Source organism: Suillus clintonianus, assembly GCF_016758775.1.
Source record: "Suillus clintonianus strain FC179 chromosome Unknown DEU56scaffold_7, whole genome shotgun sequence".
Lineage (NCBI taxonomy): Eukaryota > Fungi > Basidiomycota > Agaricomycetes > Boletales > Suillaceae > Suillus > Suillus clintonianus.
Genome location: NW_024539231.1, coordinates 268,378 through 292,462, shown reverse-complemented (window position 1 = coordinate 292,462; position 24,085 = coordinate 268,378). Strand labels below are relative to the sequence as shown.

Genomic DNA, 24,085 nt, shown 5'->3' with positions numbered 1-24,085 from the left:
GGAACTAGTCTATCGTTGGACGACATTCGACAAATTGTGAATCAGCAGTGTATCGAACTCGGTGAGCCCCCGGATTATGATGTTGAGATGAAATCTTCACCCGCTCGCAACCCAGAACCAGTAGACCCAGCCAAGGTGAAATGGCGAATATGTCAGAATTTTAGGGACGTAAACAAGGTATCCGACGTAGCGGCCACGCCTCAAGGAGATATCTCAGCAAAACAACAACGGTTAGCGGGACACGAGTACATATGCGTGTTGGATTTTGCGGCGGGATTCTACGCGATCCCAGTAGAAGAAAACAGCCAACCGTATCTGTGCTTTTACACAGAGGGACGGGGATACGAAGCATACGAGCGCATGCCAATGGGGGTGCAAGGAGCCCCATCATGCTTCAGCGACCTCACAGCACAAGCGCTACACGACATAATGATACAACTACTCCTCGAGTTGTACGTCGACGATGGCGCTATGTCAGGTAATGTATTCGACGAACTGTTAGCACGCTTACGCTTGTTTTTTCTTAGATGTAGGGAGAAAGGCTTATCGATCTCACCGACTAAAACGCAATTGTTTATGGAGGAAGTCGTTTTCGGTGGATCGCGAGTTGGTCGCAAAGGTATACGACCAGATCTAGCGAAGATCGCGGCTGTAGCAGAATGGCCAGTGCCATCAAATCTCTTAGAACTAATGAGATTTCTAGGTCTTACAGGATATTTTCGGCCGCTCATCAAGGATTACGCGCGCTTAGTACTACCGCTAACTGACCTTCTCCGAAATCTAGATAGACCGCCGCCTAGTGCGAAAGGAGGTAAACGGAAGTATAGACAATACTTACGAGAGCGGAACTTAGATTCGTACTGGGATCAACGACACGCGAAAACCTTCCTCAAACTTAAACAAATTTTGATTTCAGAACCTATCCTACGTGCGCCTCAGTTCGACGGAACACCCTTCATTATCACAAGTGATGGGTGCAAGGATGGGTTTGGAGCGGTGTTAGCTCAACAAGTCACTTCGCAGGGGCCCAACGGGGACACGATCACCACCATCCATCCTATCGGTTTTGCGTCAAAACGCACGTCACCGACCGAAGAGCGCTACAAACCATACCTACTCGAGTTCGCCGCCATGAAATTTGCATTCGACCAGTTCGGGGCAACGGTCTGGGGATTCCCGGTAGAGGTTGAAACAGATTGCACCGCACTAAGGGACACACTGCTTAGTGATAAGCTCTCGACCATACACGCGCGCTGGCGAGATGGAATACTAGCTTACCAAATAGTAGCGGTACGACATCGACCAGGCATAACCAACACCGCAGCGGACGCGTTAAGTCGACGCATGTCTGGACGACCACGAACGGATGGAGACGGGAGCACCTGGACAGTCAGCGAAGACTGGGAAACAGCCCACGGCCTAGTAAATGATCTTCTATTAGTACAACCAACTGACTCGGTGATTTCAGACCTACGGGAACACTTCAAACAGGAACCCTTGTTCCTCGAAGTCATAGAAGCGATACTCAACCTAGATGGCAGCAAACCCGAACGCGAACGTCGCAGAGCACGCTATCGTGCCCTAGGGTATATGATTGATGAAGGACGCTTATGGCGTATAGCAGATGGGAAATCCACGAGAGCACGAGCGCGAATAGAGTGCGTATCGCAACTAGAGGCGATGGAGTTAGCAAAACAAACGCACGCCAACAACGGGCACTGGGGTAGGGATCTCACCAAACTCCAGCTAATGGATCGCATCGTCAGCCCGCGACTCGATAAGTCTATAGTCAACGCACTCTTGGAATGCCCGCAATGCAAAAATTTTGGGTCAGCGCAACTACACGCACTCATGTACCCCATCACGCGACGTCACCCCTTCGAGCTTCTAGTCGCAGATTACCTAGCACTTCCAAAAGGTAAAGGCGGATACCATAATGTCTTGCTAATCCTCGATACCTATTCACAGTACGTCTGGGGGTTCAAGTTAAAAGTTCACGGCACGGCAAAGACAACGGTAGACGGACTCGAGACGATCGCACACACCTTTCGCCCACCGGACACGTTTATGACGGACGGTGGCTCGCACTTCGACAATGGGATCGTGCGTACGTGGTGCACAGCGCACGAAACCAAACACCATGTGGTAGCGGCATATGCTCCATGGATTAACGGACTAGTGGAAAACGCGAATGGGAAGTTGTTGGGGCGTTTGAAGAAGCTGTGTAGCCCAGGTCTAGGAGAGGACGAATATGAGGGCGTGGAGTCAGAGAACCTGGCCAAAACATGGCCAGATCACTTCGACAATGCCATTCGTCAATTAAACGAGCGCATCATCCCAGCATTCAAGTTCTCGCCCAAGGAACTTATGTTAGGGCTCGTCGTCAACACAAATCCAACACCAATTGCGGACGCATCTCTGGTGATCAGAGGCGAGCGGGGATGCGAGAGAGCGGGAAAACTAGATAGATTATCTCAGTCTGTATAGAATGACTCAATACAATGTATAGTACCTAGATAGATTCTATGGAACGAGTTAGCCGCTTGGTATAATGTAGGGGGGGAACATAAGCTTACATCTCAGTCTGTATAGAATGACTGAGATGCTCGGACGGATAGAGTCGTGAATTTAAGTAAAGTAGCATAGTGATGAAAAATATATGATAGCATACGACCTTGACACTTTGTATCGTCGGCGCGATGCCCGACGTCAAACGTCGTCATCCAACTGCGCTCGCAATGTCTCAGCGTGACGTTTACGACGTCACCTGTCCGGTATTCGATCCGGAGTCCAATACTCCCCCTCGAGCGCTGTCGAGGTGCATGAGATGGCGTAGCTTCTGGAGCCTAGGACGAGGGAGGGCCTTGGTGAACGCGTCCGCGATATTGTCATCTGTGGGACAATAGGTGAGGCTGAACGTGCCGTTCTTGACGTGAGTTCTGACGAAGTGATAGCGAAGATCAATGTGCTTGGTGCGGGAATGAAACTTGTTGTTGGAGGCGAGGGCTATGGCTGCCTGGTTGTCGCAATGGATGGGCGTTGGGAGAGTAGGGGGATCGTATAGCTCGTCTAGCAGAATCTGTAGGTATAGGATCTCTCTCCCGACAGTTGTTAGCGCAATATATTCGGCCTCAGCCGTGGATAACGCAATGATAGGCTGTTTGCGTGCGCTCCACGCGACTGGCCCACCGTTGAGTAGGACAATGTATCCTGAGGTGGAGTGGCGATGCGTCTGGGACGCCCAATCAGCGTCTACGTATGCTTCCAGACCACTGTCTGTCCCTCCAAGGGTGATACCGTACTCAGAGGTACCCTTCAGGTAGCGTAGTACGCGTTTTGTGGCCTCCCAATGAGCAGTTCCCGGATTTCTCATGAATTGAGAGAGTGTCGCTACGGAGAAGGCGATGTCGGGGCGTGTGCTGGTAGCTGCGTACATCAGCGACCCGATGGCACGCTGGTAGGGTACGTCGCGCATGGCTTCCAGCTGGGCGTGGGTGGCAGGGCACTGTGCATCCGACAAGTCAGCTCCAGGCTCCATTGGCGTCTGGCTGCTCTTGGCGTCTGTTAGGTAGAATCGCTGTAAGATGGTGTCAATGTAAGCGTGCTGCGACAGAGTGATGGTGCGTTCGAGACGGTTACGCTCGACCTTAAGGCCCAGCAACCAATTGAGTTCTCCTAAGTCCGAGATTTCGAAGTAGTTAGTGAGCTCGCTCTTGAACTTCACGATGTGGCGTAGGTGCTTTGAGGTAACTGCCATATCGTCGACGGATACAGTGACGACCGTGTGTTCCTCGTCCACGCGTCTGTAGTACACTGCCTGATCGACCTGTGAGCGCTTGAAGTCCATCTTCGCGAATACTCCTGCTAATTCCTCAGACCACTCAAATCCTGCCTGCTTCAACCCTGGTAAACTCCTCAACAACTTCAAGACCTTCTTCTCGTCTCCTTCCCTCAAGTAACCCGGTGGGGCCCGCATATAGATGTCTTCCTTCAACTCCGCGTAGAGGTAAGCGCTCTTTATGTCCACTTGATGTATCTCCCAATCTTCTTGTGCAGCCATCGTGAGGACGGTCCGTATGGTGGACATATTCGAGGTAGGGGCGAACGTATCGAAGTAGTCGATCCCGAACTTCTGGCGTTGACCGTTTGCGACTAATCGAGCTCGGAGTTTCAGCTTCTCACCGTTTGGTCCTCGTTTTGTCGCCAAGACGTAATGACACGGTATGAGGTTCGCGCGTGCCGGTAAGTCAACGATCTCCCACGTGCCTAACTTCTCGAGTTGGCTGATTTCATAATCGATCGCCTCTTGCCACTCAATGGCATCAGGCCCGTTCAAGGCCTGCTGGTAGGTGACCTCTGGCTCTACTGCAGCGAAGGCATATTGGCTGGGTGAGTACTTCTTCGTCGATGAAATCTGACTCTGCAGGTTCAAATACCTGCTCTGCTGCAAGCGTGGCTCGCTCCCCCTGCTGCAAAGACGCATAGTATCCAGGAGGAGGTCTTGCACGTGTCTCGCGAGGTGCTGATGGTTCTGGAGTTGGGATGAGTGGTGTTGGCATTGGCGACGGAGACGGTTGGGTAAGTGGTGTTGGCATTGGCGACGGAGAGGGTTGGGCATGTGGTGTTGGCATTGGCGACGGCTGGGCGCTATTAGTAGTGGACTCCCCCTCGCCCAGCGTTACATCAACAACGGCTGGCGTAGGGACGAAGGTGAGGTTTCTTTCCACTGACACACGCCTCTTCGCTGACCAAAACACCCTGTACCCTTTACTTTCAGCATCTATCCCCACGAACACTGCCTCCTCAGCACGCGCTTCAAGCTTACCGGCATGCTCAACATGCACCAGCACCTGGCATCCGAACTCCCGTGCCCTCGAAAGATCTGGGGGCGTACCATGGACCAAAGCATAGGGCGTCTGGCCTGGTATCGACCTGGATGGAAGACGGTTCTTCAACCACACGGCATAACTGATTGCCTCCGCCCACAGGAACTTTGGTAAGTCCTTCGCGATAAGCATAGCACGAGCGTGCTCTACTAACGTCCGGTTTAGCCTCTCTGCGACCCCATTCTGCTGTGGGGAGTCGTGGACCGTCAGCTCACGACTAGTCCCACGGCTTTTGAGGTGGGCTTCGAACTCTGTGGAGAGGTACTCTCCCCCTCGATCAGATCGAAGGGTCTTGACGTTGCGACCGTGCTTGTTGGTGAGTCGTGCCTCATATGCCTTGTACGCTTCTAACGCCTCGCTTTTGTGCTTCAGGAACGTCACTTGCGTCTCGCGGGAGAAGTCGTCCGTGAACGATATGTAGTAGGAGGACCCTCCAATGCTCGTGGTCTGCGCTGGACCCCAAAGGTCACTGTGCACGACCTCACCGTAAGTACTCGCCTTCCTCGTTGCCTCCTTTGGGAAAGGGTGATGTGCTGACTTTGCTTTCACACAGGCATCGCAGAATTCGTCCTTCGAGGACAGGTCAAGCTGAAGGCCTGTGACAAGTCCGCTGGCAATGGCGTGCTTAACGGCGGGCTGGGCTATGTGCCCCAGGACTTTGTGCAGCGCATGGACGGTGAGTTTGGAGTTCGCCACGTTGGCGTATTGGTGCTGACGCTTCGCATCCACCACGTATAGACCTTCGACTTGTGGGATTTGGGCGATGAGGGTGGAGTTGGGGGCAGGTGAGTATATTTTGCAAAACTTCCCTTCGAAGTGCACTGCTAACCCTGCCGCAGTTATGCGATTCGTGGCGATCAGTGTGAACGCCATACGTGGGGCGTGCAGTGCGTTCTTCAAGGTCACGGTACTGCGCTTGTCTCCCAGTGGTAAGTCGATCGTGACGTCTCCCCTTCCCACTGCGCTGATCTTGGAGCCGTCTGCAGTGTGAACGTCTTGGGGCGGGATGGGGACGTAGTTCGTAAACTTCGCCCGATCGGGGCAGAAGTGCGATGTCGCTCCCGAGTCCATTATCGCACCACGACGATCTGGAGGTACGTTTAGTCCTTCCGCTATCCCAGCTAAGTCTGACGTTGCCGCGAAGGCATAGTTATCAGCTGCTGGCTTGTCTGTTGCCGCATTAGCACCTTGCTTTTGTGGCCGTCCTCCCCTCCTTCTATGGTGAGGGGGGCGCTGTCCCTCTTTACCACCCCCTGGCCTCCAACACTCACTCTTGTAATGTCCCTTTCGCTCACAATTATAGCACGTGGCGTCAGGGTTGGATGAACTGGTAGTGCGGCCTTTGTTCTGGGTGGTATTGGCGGATAGGGCAGAGTTAGTGCCCTTCTTCGCGGGGCGTCTTTCGGTGAGGAGCCTATGCTCATACTCTTCGCTAACGACATTCATTAATTCGTAGGGCGATAACGGCTTCTGCGCGATCTTCGCGGCAGCGTTTATGGAGGATAGCAAGGGTCGATACGATTCTGGGAGCGAGCCGAGCGTGATCGCGTAGAAGTCGCGGTCTTCTATATCGGCCCCCATGCCCGCTAGGGACTCTCGTAGACGGAGTAGCTCGCTAAAGTGAGCTTTAACGTCTCCATTCTCGTCGCATCTGACCTCTTGTAGGCGTCTACGAAGGTCAATCTGAACCAGCTCAGTTTTGCCTTCGTGGATATCGCGTATCTCCTTCCAGATTCTCGCAGAGCCCTCGAGCTTCTGCACGCGCAGTAACAGTCGATCAGTGATCGTACTGAACATCTGCTGCTTGACGAGTGAGTCTTTCTGGAAGTACTCATCCGTTTTCTTATCTAATTCGTCCACCTCCGCTTCCGTAGCTGGCGAACCGTCTGGCTTCGACAGGGCGCTCGTCTTCGGATCGATTTTGAACGGAGTCGGTTGTACTGCTCGACCGTCGACATAACGCATCAAACCTCGGGCAGCAATCGCAGTCAACATTCTCTCCTTATAGGTAATCCAATTGCTGCCATCCTCGGCTAGCTTGGGGACGTTGAATAGTGCGGAATTGGTGCTGGGGAGCGCGGAGTCCATGGTCGAGGCAGGGCTCATAACCTCTGGTGATCAGAGGCGAGCGGGGACGCGAGAGAGCGGGAAAACTAGATAGATTATCTCAGTCTGTATAGAATGACTCAATACAATGTATAGTACCTAGATAGATTCTATGGAACGAGTTAGCCGCTTGGTATAATGTAAGGGGGGAACATAGGCTTACATCTCAGTCTGTATAGAATGACTGAGATGCTCGGACGGATAGAGTCGTGAATTTAAGTAAAGTAGCATAGTGATGAAAAATATATGGTAGCATACGACCTTGACACTTTGTATCGTCGGCGCGATGCCCGACGTCAAACGTCGTCATCCAACTGCGCTCGCAATGTCTCAGCGTGACGTTTACGACGTCACCTGTCCGGTATTCGATCCGGAGTCCAATACATTTCAACTGTAATAATAAATTATATACCAGCCTTTGACTGGCCTAATTATAATAATTACAATGTGGCGTGGGTTTATCTAGTTCTGCTCCGGTGATCTCGACAAATGGAAGTTTCCACTGGCACAAGAACCAACTTGTCATAGGACAATCAAGAAGTCGAGCTTGCTATAGCCAGTCGAATATTGGTTTCCCGTTCCGAGATAGCTGCGTGGTCGATTCACGACACTCACGGAGGGTGCATTTGGTCTTTCAACACGCTGCTTGAATTGGTGTGCTCAGGATGTAGGTCGTCGCCGCCATCAAACACAGTAATTAGTAACTGTCTTTCAACATTCTTGGTTTGTAATTATGTTACTGACGAATCACTTTGCCACGTCAGATAAATTCCAAAGTCCAGTGAGCATCACGATGATTTCACTGATGGACTGATTGTAGCAGGACCTTCCGGACGGCGAGGAACAGCGCTGCAAACGGTATACCGAAATTTTGATGTACAGCCTTTCACGGCGTTCAAACGTTCTACCGTGCAGCGCTGCTTCCCAATTGTTCATACGAGGTTCATATGGCTCCTCGTGCAATCAACGTGGCCACCAGGAATATACCAGTCTCAACTTTGTTCAAATGGTAGGTCACCAGCATGTTTTCAGCTACCTTGTAGTCTCGTGGAGAGTAAAGCCAATTGGTTAAACTTGGACAAGAGGCAGGCTGATACCATTATCGGAGCAGCCGTCTAACGAAGGTTCTGCAGTTTGAACAACCTGAGCAAAGTGCCTCATATCAAAGAAAAACAGGATAATTCGGGGCAGAGGCAAACACCGGTCGCTCGCGACTCTTTTCCATATCTTAGTGCACGCGTCCCATATTACAAGCACAAGTTGCGAGGTGTGGTGGCTTCACGGTATTCCGGGTGCGATACAATTTTCTGTTCATGTTTGACTAAGATATACGGCCAGGGGGTTTCCCCAGCTAGCAAAGAGCAATTTTTTGCCACATATGATGTTATTGTATCGTGCACATGGGTCGGCCTAATTGGATTTTCCTATTACAACCCTCTAACCTGCACATTGGAAATCAAGCTAATAACGACTTGTTGACCTTTTTCGTCCTACATCAAATAGAAACTCATTTTTGCTCGTCTTGTGACGCTGGAATAGGGGACCCTTAATGAGAAGGGCTGCAGAGACGCGGAGTTTGCCGAGGAGGAAGAGCATTTGTCAGCGGTTAGACACGACGCCCGGATGTAGTAGACAGAGGGCATTGCTTCTAGCAGAGAGCAGCCATAAGGCTGACACCACTCCGACGCGATCTAGGCCGGGCGTTGTGGAAATTTTTCATGGGCGCCCACCACCGACGGATCGCTGAAGAACCATAGTTCCGGAACCGTGCTGTCCCAGGGTTAGAGATCCTCAACTGGACGATAAATATGGCTGGATTCGGTTTTGGTGCGTTTTGTATGTCTTTCCTGAGAGGTTTACAATCAAAAATAGTCCATTGTAGCTCTGTGGCTGGATAACCGGAGCACGGATGACGTGCAAACTGTGGATATATGCTCCTCGTATCATCCTTGGACGCAGACGGAATGGGAGACCAACATTCGGAGCGCACCTGGTATGATACAACGAGACCCACTCAAAAGAGGCAAGAATATTCTGATCCGACCATTATTTTAATGGAGAGGTGCGATTGGATCCAAGTCTGGGGTAACTCTGTGTGATTAAGAATCATCTTCAGGATTGGAGCGCCCCCCGCGCAAGGCCTATATAGCCAGACCCAATTAGAAGGAAGATGTTTCTTCTATTAGGTGCAAGTCCCGGATCAGGATGAGAATTTCAATCCCAACTCCGCAAAAAGCACAACCAGTTTGAAGGATTCAGGTGGTCCCGCCATGCCAGGTTGAAGGTCATCGATACGAAATTATCACCAAATCAGAATTATTGTGCCTTTCAAATACTGGCGTTACACAGGGTGCTACACGCCTTCAAATTGCTTCTCAGACTACTAGTCTACAACTGAATCCACTCACCCGTGTAGGATGTGGCGGTTGAGGATTCACAACGTTGAGAACTTGTGAGTTCCTCTTATGTCCAGTAAGTCTCTTAAGTCCATTTGTGCGGGCTTTATCAACGTGCCTATCAGAACGAAAGAAAAGAGACAGAAAAATAGAAGCGAAGGCTATGCATTGTCAAAGCGCTTCAAATCTTCAAATTACATGGCCAACTTGCTGTAGGAGCTGATTATCTTACGGCTACACAAGCTCGAGCCTCAAGTTGCCCTTAACTGACGTTGATATATTGACTTTACGTACGTCCTGTATCTGTACGTGTCTGAGGCAGTAGCCATTGATTTCCGCCAAAAGCCACTACAGCTTATACGTCATTGACAGGGCACACCGTGGGTTGTAATCAACCCGTATTTGCTCCTTGGGAGTGGAACTCAGTGCCCGAGTTCGAGGCATTGAGCTTTCCGACACACTCTGCAAACGAGAGATCTTTCTCATCCTGGGTCCGAAGTTGTGTGCATACATAGTACAGTTCATTTACACATATATGTTGTCGTGCTCCCTGGGGCTATTATTGGCTTATCACGCCGGACTATTGGGGAAACTTCAAGCACATCGACAGCTCGGTAACCTTCCCTCCTCGCAGGGCTGAGACCAGCGTCAATCATCTCCACATTGTCTCCACATCAATCCATTATCTCGTACATACGTAACAAACTTCAAAATTAATTCACAAAAGAATACAAGTACAAGGACGGACGAACAAGATTACAGTCAATATTTGGTGTTAATGGTGTTAGTACGATAAACATAAACCTCCGGCAACTTGGTTGAAACCAGTCCTCTCTCTTCCCGTGCGTCGCGCCCACACCTCGCTTCTACCCCACCTGTGGCGGTAATGCCTCCTTCGATCACATCGGATGTAGCGTCTAGCAAAGGGGAAATAACAGGTGTCAGCGGAAGATCAGAGGAAAAATAGATTGAGTTCAAAGCTTTGTAAGATGGAATGGGAAATGGAACGAGTAAGGGCCTTGACGAGTTTTGCCAACATCACCGGTGCCGGGATGAGGTTATCTCGAGAGGAACGGCCAGAAAAAGCGCAAGGTTTGACGAGCGCCAGTGATAAACAGGGTTATATGAGAAGCATGTCACGGTCTACTGCACAGGACACATGAAAGAAGAAATCTATGAAAAGAAAGACGCGCAACATGGCGCAAAGTGATAAGAAGGGAAAGAGGCTGTATAAAGGGAACAGCACACATGGTGATGAGAAAGGTGACGCGCGGGATGCAAATGAGTGTGAAAATGTACAGCATGGAGATGAGTATGAGAACGATCCGGTACAGCATTAGACCTCAGCAGAAATAAAAAAAATGCAAAACAAAACAGAAAGCGAGAGAGCGAGATGACGAGAAAGAGATAAGAAGAACCAATGGAATAAAACAACAACAAAGCGAATTGAAAAATTAAAGTTCCAAGAAAGACACATACTCATGATCCTCTAATACAACTGGAAGAGAGCCGATGCTCCGCGTATTTTCAGATGACGAGCTAGATGATGACTGATAAGAAAAATAACGTGCATTCCGTCGCGATGATGGGGTGTCAACGAGATATGAGCGCCTCCGCATGTGAGAGTAAGGAACTGGGGATGAGGGCGGGGAAGAAGGAAAATTGGGGGAGGTGCGGAGACGCTCAAGCAGGAGTCACTCTTCCCGGGACCCAGGATCCCCAGAGCCGGGGTTGGATGGGTGGGATACCTTGCTCCAGAGAGCGGCGATTCCATGTTTCTCTTTGGTATCGCGGGAAGGAGCCCGTCCACTTGGGTCGCGCGACGCGGAGCGGGAGCGTATGTTTCCAACCCCGCCGCGTCCAGAGGATTCGAATTCGCCGTGACGATGGACTACACGCTCAATATCAGGTGAATGGACATTTGTAAGGTTTGCAGCTCCGCCTCTGCCAGTCGAGTGTCTGATAGGGGGATCACAAGTGTGTAAGTTAAAGACCGCAAGCGAATGCAGCACGCATACCTCGCTTGAGTATGAGCATGCTTCTTTCTTTCTTCTTCGTCCGTAGTGTCAACGCTGGCGGCAGCTCCATATTGAATGTTCCCTGCTCCACCTCGTCCCGTAGAATGAACTGTTGGACCACGAGAACGAGAGCGGGAACCTGATATGTTGCCAATGCCACCCCTTCCAGATGAATGCTAAGATATATTGGGCTTGCATCAATGTTACGTGACATGGAATGAGACGGACATACAATCGGGTTGGATTCAGCGTGGTGCTTCTTGACTTGCTGTTCATATTCTGCCTGGACCGCAGCGTGCTCGTTGAGGATAGTCACAGTTTGAGGGTGGTCTGCTCCCACTTCCTGAGAAGGGGAACGCATGTTACCAGCTCCACCCCTGCCCACCGAGAACAACTGCCAAGAGCCATGTGAGTAGGTGTCATAGAGGGTGATGTGTACGGCATACCCTGTCAGGGTGTACAGCTTGCTCCCGCCCACGAGCCGAATCAGAATCACTAGAACTATCGACGGGACGAGGATCGCTTGAGATGGAGGAACGCCGAATGTTGCCTATACCACCTCTACCCGAAGATTGCTAACGCACGCAATCGTTAGTAGACGTCTCTGGCAAATATGACTGCACTTACAAATGATTCACGTCCCCGAGACACAGACCTGCTCTCGTTGGTAATCGAATCTGCCATGAGCACGTATTAGCTTCTGCAGCGAGAAAACGATAGTGATGGTGATGGTGATAGAAAGACGAAAGGGAGTGGAGTAAAGCTGGACAGAAAGATGTCCGTAAAAGGGACGGCAGGGGCAATTGCCAGCCTAAAGCTACAGCTGTGCACGAGGTCGGATCCTGCACGAATGCCTGTGATGACGCTCAAAGTTAACAGTGACAGCCGGAAGACAGCTCTTGCCCCTGGGAGATAAGAAGAGAAACCTAAAGGGACAGACAGCCGAGGCCCGAGAACTGAAGAGAATGCGGGGCCGTGTGATATCAGCCCTTATCTCAGAGTTATCTAAATTATCTCTCTTGCGGCTGCCAGGCGCTTATCTTTCTTCCGACCTGCACAATGCAACAAAACGACAAAAACATAAAACTCACTTGTTTCGTTCACCAACGTTGCCCCGTCATCGCTGTCAAGCGTAGGCACCCGACTCAGCCTCGTCCCAGGCACAGACATATGTTCTCCAGAATCTCCAGACATGTTGTTTAGCGTTCTGTTCATCTAATCTGCCACCGATCGACAGCTTATTGACAGACTTTGGGGGTTGTGTCGAATTGTGTTGTCAGGAGAGGATGAAGTCGGAGTCGATGGCGACTGATGGCGTTATATGGATGGCCTCCGGATCCAACTAGTGAGTCACTGTGACATCAACGGTCGGATCTCTGTCCAACTGCAAAATGGAGCTGGCTCTGGACTGGACCTTGCGTGCATTATTCCTCCAAACAAGTGAGTACCGCATGCCCTTCCGTACATATGTCAATAATCTTTTATTTGTCGACCGACACTGGCACTGGCAGCCGACACCCGTAGGAACAGCAAGGGACTCCTGCCAGGCTGCCAAGACCTAGCATGTCAGACATGCCACCGCCAAGGCACCGCATGAAAAATGTACGTAAGTACTTCACGGCATCCCGGCAGGCTGCACCACTCGAACCGACTCGTCTGAGATCCGTCGTCTCTTCAACCTCCTCTTCACTTTATACCCCGCTCCTCAATTCGCCAGTGCGAAGGAAAATAAACTGATATCAGATTCGAATGTAACCCACCATCAAACACATACAATTTTCCATTGTGAGTCGACCGCCTGTCGCTCGACAACTTCAAAACCAGGTCAGCAACTTTGATGCGAAATCCATGGGACGCGGGTGGCCCTTCCGCGTAACTGCAGGTTGTACTGAAGTCCCGACCTCAAAACTCTCACCGGTGTGTGTCTCACCTATAATTACAACCATTTCGGAAAATAATGCCCGACCCGTACAGAGTGGAATGCCGACTTAGCATCCACATCAAACGGAGTATGCCCTGGCATTGCCTCATGCTGGATGAAAAATCGTAACCACAAAGTTGCTTAATTTAACCATCTTGTCGAGAAGAATTATACAATATTTTTAGCGGGTCAGGTTCGCGAGAGTGTTACACCCCATGGTTGTACGATCGACTTTAATCGCTACGTGCCGACGTCTTCGAGAAGGCGTCAAACGACCAATCATGATTCTTATTGGCACTTTGGGGCACCGTCCGAGCTAAGGCAACCATATGATACATCCTCCCATTCTACGTGATCTCGAGAGTCTCGACCATCATCTCCGTGAACGCTTCTGCTCGATGTTTTTTTTTTCCGTGGATCTCCGAATGGCTTACGATCTCTGGCAATCCATCACGATATTCTCATATTCACCCCGACGCTATTTCTCAGGCCTTCGAATCGAAGGACGGCGTCAGTCTCATGACCATGCTGGCTGCATTGCAAATGCCATAGGATGCACCACGTCGACCCTGCACAAGCTTCACAGGTCTCAGCGAGTCCGCCGTCGTCGGCGCTAGAGCCTAGAGGCCGTCCTTCTCGAAATTTCATAATCGCATGCCAAACAAATTTGTTAGGGACGCATGTAGTTCCCGCCAATCGTTGTCGAACACAGATCAAAATTTTCAGATGGCCCCCCAGCATTAATCAACCCTCATGATAGAAGCACAAAATCAAGGCACGTGCACGTATGCGTTTCACCGCCTTACGTTCCGCGATCTCAGACTCGACCAAGGCATCAAGAGGTGCGGTAATACTACGGAACTATTTACAAACAAATTGTGGCTGAGCTCTCGTCCGAATCGTATAAAATATGGGCTCTGAAAGACAACTTTTTTTCATTCCTCTATCGCTCTTCAAACAACTTTGACTCTCCTCTAGCACCTCTTGACCAACCTCATTAATCTTCTTTATTCTCAAAAATGTTTGCTCGCATCTTCGCTCTTGCTTCCCTCGTCGCCTTCGCTCTTGCCGATCAGTGCGACACCGGCAACATCCAGTGCTGCGGGAGTTCCACTTCCGTATGTGAATGTATCTTTTGTAGTGCAGCGAGATGACTGACGAATGGCGCGCTACGTAGGTCCAGAACTACAACTCTGCGGCCGAGATTCTGGGTCTCATCCCCATTGTTGCTGAGGTTGCCGGCGACGTCGGCCTCAACTGCAGCCCTATCAGCGTTGTGGGTACCGGTGCTGGCTGCGAGGCTAACCAGGAGCCTCTGTGCTGCAGCAACAACCAATACGTTAGTGCTTTCACGGCGGTCCATGTAGCTCCCTCCTGATAATTGTGCTTTAGAACGGCCTTGTTAACATTGGCTGCACGCCCATCAACCTCAACCTCTAGATACCCAGCAAACCCCTTGGTGGACAAATGATTAATGTGTGGTTGGAGGGTCGCTCATTTAAAATTGATACATTTTGTTGTCGAAGATCGTACTGCATCATAATCACACGCTCTCTGCTTGATTTCCTTTTGCGTTCTTTGATCGACTAGACCAGTAAGACAAACCCTCAGAAGCCTTCAGGCCGCAAGACGACGATAATGTGATAGATTGTGATCTCGACGATGAAATTTAGAATTTGTGCGTGGGCTAAATGGAGATATCCTTGACGATCTGATTCTGATCACGGTTTATGAGAAGTTGAGAACGCGTTTTGCATTCTTATGCGTTGTCAACTTGTCACGGTTGTAATCACACGCTGAAGCTCGAAGACGTACAGGTCTACATAATTTATTCCGACGGTACTTTGTCTGTCCTCCGAATCGGCCATCTGGTTTCTCGGGGTTTTTGACGGCGTTTGAGGAGGACCCGTCAATCATGTATTGCAAACCATCATACTGCTCATTCCTGAAGACGGTTGTTTAAGCTTGAGCTCGGGTCTCCTGTTACACCAGTACTTTATGAACGTACCAAGCTGACAAGGGCACTCGCTGCGGCAAATTATGCTATCTGACTGGCAAGTGGTTCAGTGAATTTTTTTTTTTCCTACCGTTACCTTGATCCCTCGGAGTCTCGAACTCAAAAGTGATTTGCCGTCTGGTCGGCCTTAGCGCAGCTTAGTCAGCAGGTAAAGTTTCCGCATGACAATTGTCAGTTGCTCGACTTCTGATTCCACCCATGACCAGCCTTCTCGTTGTGTCTCTTGGCATCGAGGCATTCTATCCAACATCAGAATTCGATATATATACCTCTAGCTAGCGGAGTCTGCGGAGTCGCGACAACTTTGTGGTACCCAGACACTGGCATCAAGTGATATACCGCAGGGTCGTTGTGCCCATTGCAGAGGGCCAGAGGCGGCCTGATTTTTTTCAAATAGAGGACAAGTGTATTACGGGTGCTTGGCGCGAAGAACCACGGCTGTGACGGACCGCGCGGCCGTGTGCTTCCCGAATTGTTCTCATTCTTGAAGGCAACGGACGTTCGTGTGAGTGAATATCGCTAGAATTGTATGTATTTGCTTCAATTGTGAGGCTGTCCATCATTACCCGCAGCAAGCTCTTGCTTCTGTTTCAAAATTCAAACGGCCTGGAACTTCTCTTTTCTTCACTAGCTGTAGGCAATGAGACCATCAACCGCACTGTATGCGCTCCTGCCAGTGTCTGTTCTCTTTGCATCCGCTGCTACGGTTCTCGACCAGCCGCCTCAGGATGTACTCAACAGGCCCACAGCCGATATTCTGGCTGACCGTGATGCCATCATAGAGAAGCTGCTTGCTACCTATGGGGACGATCCTGTACATGTTATGCGTCTTCTGGATCCCGAGAACGCGTCAGAACTCGATGCGCCACGATTGTTGCAGGTCTTTGGGGCCGAGGCAGTATGGATGACCGAAGGCGACAAACTGCGCCTTCGACAGCAGGGCCTCGGGTTCATGGATCTCACCAATCACCAGGATTTACACGCATGTTCTGGGTCTGTTGAGTCGAGTCCGTCTACCTCGTACTTCCCTGATTTATGATAAGCTAAGTGTCGAATAGCATGGCCTAAATTACAATATCAAGAGAAGGTGAAATCAGTCACAAAGCTTTTGAGCAAGGACGAGATGAAGAACAACTTGGGGAATTTAACCTCGTTCCACAATCGGTATTATCGCTCGGAGTTCGGTGTCCAGAGTTCACGCTGGTTATACAATCAGATTCTGGACGTGAGTGTCATCGCATTGAACTTTTCAAACTTATGTATCCAATATTCTCGTGCAGATTGTCTCTGCTGCCCCTCCCGGTGTCCGTCTGTCAGTCGAGACATTTACTCACACGTTCCCCCAACCTAGCGTCATTGCCCGCTTTGAGCCGTTCTTTGGACGCTCTTCTCCCAATCCAACGATAGCCCTTCCGCGCATCATCGTTGGCGCTCACCAGGACTCTGCAAATTACCGCTTCCCCTTCCTCCCTGCGCCTGGAGCAGACGATGATGGCTCAGGAACAGTCACGATCCTCGAGGCGTTCAGAGCCCTCGTCCAATCCGGGTTCGCGCCAGAACGCCCAGTCGAGTTCCACTGGTATGCCGGGGAAGAAGGTGGCTTACTAGGAAGTCAGGAGGTCGTGTCGGAGTATAAGCAATTAAAGAAGGAAGTGGGCGCTATGATCCAGTTTGTGAGCATGCCAGTAATCCATCCATTGTGAGCTGAGAATCAACTGACTACTAGGACATGACTGCATATGTACCAAAAGGAGAAGTTCCCATTGTGACCTTTATCACGACGGACGTTGATTCGAATCTAACGAAGTGGGCGATGACCCTTGCAGAAGAGTACAGTACGTCTGTTGTGGGCGGGGCGAAACTCTTGTAAGTGGGGTACCACAGTTCTCGCGGTGTTCCTTGCTGAGCTTATTGCGTAAAGTGCCGGTGCAGGCTCAGACCATATGTCATGGCACCGAGCAGGATACCCTGCCATAGTTGCAACAGAGGGTGATCCGTTCAGGACGTTCAACCCGTACATCCACACGACGGGAGACAGGATGGACCTTGCCGATGGAGAGTTTTCATTTGAGGTGCGATTTCTTTTTCCCTGATGTACATTACGTCGTGAATCATTGACGATGTAAACAACCAGCATGCTCTCGAATTCGCGAAGGTTGCTGTCGGATTCGTGGTCGAGCTCGGTGGATGAGTCGAATAGCTTCGTAAAGATGGAGTTATAGATACTAGCTTGGTCGTACGGACCAATGATATACTTAAAAGATACTCTCTATGATCAATCCCCTCACATTGCTACTTACAGCCATGATGCATGAAGGTCCTGTCGATCATTAGGCGAGCTAATGATCAATCGCGATTTGCAAGTTCAGGGCCAAGAAGTTGTAGGGTACTCATGAAGTCGGAAATGAGATCGCAGTTTCTGGTCCAATGCCATTTGTCAATTGGGACCATGGGACTTCGTGCATTTGCATATAAGCTTGGCTGCCTTAAGTCACTAACCATCATGGAGTCCGTTCGATTGGCGTGAAAGCTTGTCAGCCGTGAGGCCAGTACACTGGCACATATATAATGCGGCGATCGTCTCCGTTTCTTCTTCTTCTGTTGTTTGTTGTTTGTTGTTTCTGTACTCGATCATGACTTGGGAGATCGTAGAATACTGGTGTTTGCAATTACATAGTAGTGGTATTCACAATAAGATTTTAAACGTTCATGAAACGCACTGAAAGTGCGTTGAAACAAATTTTGAAAGAGCTATGAAACTTTTTCAGCGTGAATTTAAGCTCCGCTCGATTACCTTCAACTCGGTAAGTCCAAATCTAAGGTTAGGGTTAGACACAATGCCTCGACAATCTGCGCGTCAAGACCTCTTACATCAGCTCGACGCTGCTTCACTGGAGGTCGCGATAGCTCGGATAGAGCATGCTAGACGTGAGTTGGATCTCGACGATTCGAGTTCGGGCTCCAATAGTACGATACCGAGTCCGATGATCATGTCCCCAATCTCCCCTATCTCACCAGATATATCAGACTCTAGTAGTACATCAGACCATTCAACTGACAGTTCAGGTACCGACTTCTACAACGTCGATCTGCGCTATCTGCGCCTTTTGGGGGACATCGCGGCACTTCGTGATGAAGTAGAGAGAGCACGAGTCCTTCATCGCCCTGACGAGCCCCCCATGCGCGCACCACAAATTCAGCTCTTACCGCACTTTGCTGCCCATCGCCCGGATCTTTTTCGCCAGAAACTGCGCGTCCACCCCGACATTTTCGACGACATCCTCGACTGCATCAGCGATAACCCTATCTTCCACAATAATTCCAATAACCGTCAGCTCCCCATTGCCCTGCAACTCGCTATTTTCCTCAATCGCGCAGGTCACTACGGTAACGCAATTTCTAACGAGGACGTCTGCCAATGGGCGGGCGTTAGCGTCGGATCAGTCACCAACTGCACCAACCGCGTCATGATTGCTCTACTCGAGCATCATGACCGGTTCATCTTCTTCCCAAGTCTCAATTCTAACGATGCTGCTCGTGCCCGAGAGTACGTCTCGAAGATCTGCCCACAATGGCGCAATGGTATCTTCGCCACCGACGGCTCGATGATCAATCTCTGCAACAAGCCGGGGCTCTACGGCGAGACGTTTTTCAACCGAAAATCCGACTACTCCCTCAATTGTCAGGTAAGTTTTCTCATTTTTTTCTTGACACATTCAACTAACATACGTCTAGGTAGTGGCAATGCCGCACAACCTTCTTATCGTGGATTATTCAATCGGCCACGTCGGTAGCGCGCACGACGCATATGCCTTCCACTCTACACGTGTTTTTCAAGACCACGAGGCGCTTCTTGGAGACGACCACTGGATATGGGCCGACAGCGCTTACCCTTTGGAACCGTGGTGCATCGTGCCGTTCAAGAAGCCGCGCAATGGCGCACTCAGTAGGGTGCAGAAAAAATTCAACTATAATCTCTCTACGGTACGTATACTATTTTTTCCGTTGTATCTATGTACTGATTTTTGGGGTTAGGTCCGCGTTCGCATTGAGCATGTCTTTGCGGCTCTCAAAGGCCGTTTTCAATCCCTCCGCGAGCTTCGGCATCTCATACAAACTGAGAAACACCTCGAGTATACGTCTTACTGGATCATGTGTTGCTTGATCCTCCACAACATGGTCATCCGCTTCGAGGAAGAGCGCCACATATCTACCATTCAATGGGCCACAGGGGAGGACGGGTTTGAGGAGGAACGAGAGGAGGATGTTGGTGAGGATGGAGCCGGTGATATGTCGTATGATGGAACGCCTGGACAGGCATCTCGCAGTCGGTTGATGGACTACTTGCTCGAAACCCTCGAGAGGAGGCAGGGGTAGGCAATCACAAGGAACATAGTATAAGTCACATAGAACATGTAAGGCATACTGGGCATATGACAACGAGACTAGGGAATGCGCATGACTTGGAACATGAATACAACGAATGAACAAACACAACAGCTTCAACACGAACAAGCACAACAACAGAGGCGAGCAAGCAAACAGCAAATCAAGTTTCTTTCGACGCCGACCCTTCTTTGAGAGTGATCAACTCGATTTCGAGGCGAAGGGCCGCCGCCTTCTCTGACTGAACTTTGGCCTGGGCTTCAAGAAGACGAAGCTCGAGTGCCTTCGCCTCCTGTGACCGCTTGTGCACTGAAGCAGCTTCACTGCGCTCAATTACACCCTGCTCCCGTTGGAATTGTATATCGCGCTCATGGCGAAGCGCATTGACCTTGGCGATTTTATACTCGGAGGCAGATTCCTTCGCAGAGTATATGTAACTCATATCGTCGGTGAGAGACTCCACCTGGTCAAGCACATCGGACGTGCCCGATTGAACACGCCCTGAAAGGCTGCGCTTGTGCGCAGCCTTTTTCCGGCCGGGTCTCTGTGAGGTCTGTCGGTCTTGTGATACGCGGGATGACGAAGCAAATGTCTGCACGGATGAGCTGGGGGTATTCGCCGACGAGGACGCCATAGACGCTGGCTTTTTTGCACGAGGGGAGCCATGATCCATGGTACGAGCGACATGAGACTTGCCAGTGAAGGCTGCTTCACGAGAATCATACTGCGGGGTGCGATTTGTTGGCTTGAAGGTATTGGGTGGTGGTGAGGGGGATTTTTGATGTGGGCGTTTGTTACTTGGACGCTGCGTATTATCTTCTTCCTCGTTATCCACCTCCATCTCCAACTCCTCAGCGTCGCCACCCCAATTTCCGGGGTCGTGCTCTCCAAGTGCAGGGTCAAAGTCGTCGTCTGTAGGGTTATATGGAGGGTTGTGGCCCCCAATCGAGGTAGCAGGGGGGACACCTCCACCAAGTAGATTGTCGGTGTTCATATTGTCGAGGTCAGATTCCATATTGTCAAGGTCGGTGTTCATATTGTCGAGGTTAGGGTTGGTGTTGGAACAAGTTTGGGAGGCGGTAGGATAAGGGGTGTCATTGGATTCAAAATTGGGAGCCCTCTCTTTCCCCTTTGCTTGTGAGCGCACCATGGAATCATCTGCGGTGGCACTGGAATTTGCGGGATGAGAAGCAACCTGCTTGCGAGAGGTCTGTTTGCGTTTAGGCTGTGTTAGCGCATGGAGGGCACCAGCACGATCATTTCCAGGAACGGAGGAGAAGGTCTTTGGGGCAAAGGCAGGGTTGTCCTTCCACAGCGCGTCAAGGTCTTCGAACCATGGAAATTCAGATGATACTTGCGCTGCAATTTTTCTAGCTTGATAAGATCATTTAAATGATTTAAAAAAAACTTGCCTCGAAGATTAACTTTAGATAGAGGGTCAAGAGGGTTGATGCCAGCGCCAGTCATCCCAAAACGATCGGTTGCAGCCTTATACTTCCCCCTAAGACTAAGATTCATTAGTGAATACACGTGTAGGGAGAAAGATGGATGTACTATGCGAGACGATTGGCAACGGCTTGTCCGAACTTCGGCTGGTTCGCTTCTACAGCGTACCGGGTCCCATATGTTGGGTCGTCTTCAAATACGTGTCTGGCGATTACAAGGTAGATATCGGCTTTACTCTTGCCCGAAGGACGATCAGTGCCGATCACCGCGCTGCGATTTTTCTTGTTATCGGAGAAGAGTATCCGACAATCGGCTGGATGTGCAGCGAGCCAGGATACGAGGGGTGTAGTGCCATCAAAATCGGTGGTCTCCCACCTGATCTTGGCGGGGGCAAAGCTGGTGTCATCCCCAGGAGTTGTAGGCCAATCTTCAGGGCCTGTAGTGCTTTCGATGTCGAGATCGGTTGCAGATTGATGTTGGGGGGGATCTGGATGGTTGGTTCCTCCTCGTCCTCGTCCCCTCCCACGAGTCACAGTAGTACCCCTCACTCTCCCCCTAGCCCTAGCCCTCCCCCTGCCATGCGAGGATTCCAAAGGTTGTGGCGGTTGTGGCTGCTGTGGCTGCTGTGGCTGCTGTGGCTGCTGTGGCTGTGGTGGTGGTGGTGGTGGTAGTTCGCTCATGTTAAGACCAGCTGATATTTGGGAGAGTTGCTTGAGGCGTGCTGAACGCCTTACAGTGGGTGAACGTATTGGGGGCATCGTGCCCGTGCAGCATAAAGTTTTGATTTCAGACTCCGATACCTGCTGCCGGGGTTCCGAAAAGTTTGCATGTTTGTTGATGTTTCAGGGAAGTTCCAAGCAAGTTTCAGGGCCAGCTTTGAATCCCACTATTGAGTCAACAAACGTTTTATGTAATTGGAATTGTTCAACCACAACATGATTTATATGATGGGCCTCGACATCTGAGACTGCGATGCGGATGATCTATTCATTTTGCTTCCCCATGCGTCGAGGTATGATCCATGTCGGTGTGTTGAAAGAGGTCTTGGTATCCATATGAACCTGCGTTGTATAGGAACAACTCATACCGGCGTTGACGGACGTCGCTTCAGACTGTAATCCAGAGATGTGGACAACCAGGGCTCAATATTAATATTCAACTACGACTCGCTCTACGAGAGGAAAGGCGAGTCACGTCAGGCTCTGATGTCACCTCAATCGCGCTAAAGCACTTCTGGTCGAAAACGCTTACAGAGTGGCACTAGACACCTAGGAGGTACAATCCGAGATCTTACTTGTGATCGACGTACTGCTCAAATACATCGCACTGTGACAACGATAACCGCCTCATCTTGACGCTCGCTGACAGATTTGGGGCATGAAAAGGCGCCTGCAAATACAGCATGCACAGCCCACCATCTCTTCATCACTTCCACCATCTCTCCTCGCCCTCGACTATTCATTTTGCGCATTGTCGAAGTCTTCCTTGCTATCAACCCGTCTGTAAACCACGGCATCGTTTCGAAACTTTGTCAATCATTGTCATGCTCCGCGAAGAGGTCGAAACAAGCACATCAGCAAGACGGAGAGATGGAAAACGAGGAGTGATGTTGGACTCACCGGCAATTGGTGCACCTCTTCGGACGCGCACGAAAGACCCGCCACTCTATGGCGCACAGCACCGCCAAGATGCACTCTGGAAAGGTGAGCAATCGTTTTGTGATACTCACTGACTTGCTCAACGAGATGCAGGCGGGAATACAGCTCTACCTCCTCAATGGCAGCAGTTTCAGGTGTTGGATGATCCAACGCATTATCAAGATGACACACTCACAATGGTTTCCTCGAACCGACCTTTACCAGGAGTGCGTCTAGGTGAACGAAGAATGTGCCGCTAGGAGCGAGGAACTCATGGTTGAACATAGATTATCCTGGACAACTCGTTCCCGGATGCGAATGGCACATCTCACCCCTCGGTCGGTCCTACTTTGTCAATCACAATACTCAGACCACGTCATGGACGAAACCAAAGCCAGAACGTCTACCAGGGAGCTTGACGCCGGAGTGTGTCATCGAGGGTCACTCCAAACGCATATTGAGCCTTGCCTGCTTGGGTACCAATTGCAATATAATGAGCGCATCAGGTGATGGTTCAATTCGTCAGTGGACAAGAGACGGAGAGCTAGTAGGGCGGCCTTGGAACAGTGACGGAGGATCGGTACCGTCAATAGCGGTGCATCCAGATGAAACAATGGTCGTGAGTGGAAGTGAAGACGGCAGGCTACGGCTGTGGAACATCGGGAAGGGCAGCGCGGTCGGCGACCCGTGGGAGGGGCACAATGCTATAGTGAGGTGCCTCGACTGGTCTTCCGATGCGCTGGAGATAGCAAGTGGATCGGAAGACGGCACGATACGACGCTGGAATCCGAATACTGGCCGGCAAATCGCGACACCAATAGAAACCGGTCATGGCTGGGTGTTTGCTGTCAAATACTCTCCGCAATGCGACAAATTCACATGTGGCGGTCTTGACGCTAAAATCTGCGTGTGGTCGAAGAGCGGTGAGCTGCTTATAGAGATACAGGGACATGTCTTCTCCGTGATATCGTTGTGTTGGTCCAAGGACGGCGCACATATATTCTCCGGGTCAGGCGATGGGACCGTCCGAAAATGGCGGTCAATGGATGGAGAGGAGCTCGTCGTTCTTCGGGGTCATACCAACAGTGTCAGATCACTGTGTCTGTTACCTGATGAAAGCCATCTCGTCAGCACATCGCGTGACTACTCAGTTCGCATCTGGGACCTCGACACCAATCAGCAAGTCGGAGATCCACTCTTGCACGATGATGAACTGTTAGATGCTGCCATATCTCCCGATGGAAAATACATTGCCACTGCTGGATTGGACGC

At 50.6% G+C, this 24,085-nt stretch overlaps 4 protein-coding genes across 4 annotated transcripts; 2 read left to right on the top strand and 2 right to left on the bottom strand.

Annotated features, from left to right (window-relative positions):
- Window positions 1-11,082: 11,082 nt before the first annotated feature.
- On the bottom strand, window positions 11,083-12,090 carry DEU56DRAFT_907952 (uncharacterized protein; the record flags this gene model as incomplete). Its single annotated transcript, XM_041356946.1, has 5 exons — window positions 11,083-11,347; window positions 11,407-11,582; window positions 11,639-11,800; window positions 11,853-11,981; window positions 12,034-12,090. The coding sequence occupies 5 exons, from the start codon at window positions 12,088-12,090 to the stop codon at window positions 11,083-11,085; spliced, it is 789 nt and encodes a 262-aa protein (XP_041213409.1).
- A 2,256-nt stretch (window positions 12,091-14,346) lies between these two features.
- DEU56DRAFT_907951 (hydrophobin) lies at window positions 14,347-14,767 on the top strand (the record flags this gene model as incomplete). The annotated part of the gene is made up of 3 exons (XM_041356945.1): window positions 14,347-14,445; window positions 14,505-14,666; window positions 14,720-14,767. The coding sequence occupies 3 exons, from the start codon at window positions 14,347-14,349 to the stop codon at window positions 14,765-14,767; spliced, it is 309 nt and encodes a 102-aa protein (XP_041213408.1).
- A 1,217-nt stretch (window positions 14,768-15,984) lies between these two features.
- On the top strand, window positions 15,985-17,558 carry DEU56DRAFT_776071 (Zn-dependent exopeptidase; the record flags this gene model as incomplete). The annotated part of the gene is made up of 6 exons (XM_041351684.1): window positions 15,985-16,351; window positions 16,403-16,569; window positions 16,625-17,017; window positions 17,071-17,210; window positions 17,266-17,416; window positions 17,479-17,558. The coding sequence occupies 6 exons, from the start codon at window positions 15,985-15,987 to the stop codon at window positions 17,533-17,535; spliced, it is 1,275 nt and encodes a 424-aa protein (XP_041213407.1). The 3' UTR covers window positions 17,536-17,558.
- A 2,214-nt stretch (window positions 17,559-19,772) lies between these two features.
- On the bottom strand, window positions 19,773-21,934 carry DEU56DRAFT_957820 (uncharacterized protein; the record flags this gene model as incomplete). Its single annotated transcript, XM_041359272.1, has 3 exons — window positions 19,773-21,100; window positions 21,139-21,237; window positions 21,285-21,934. 3 exons carry the CDS (start codon window positions 21,932-21,934, stop codon window positions 19,894-19,896), a joined length of 1,956 nt encoding a protein of 651 aa, XP_041213406.1. The 3' UTR covers window positions 19,773-19,893.
- Between the last annotated feature and the right edge of the window lie 2,151 nt (window positions 21,935-24,085).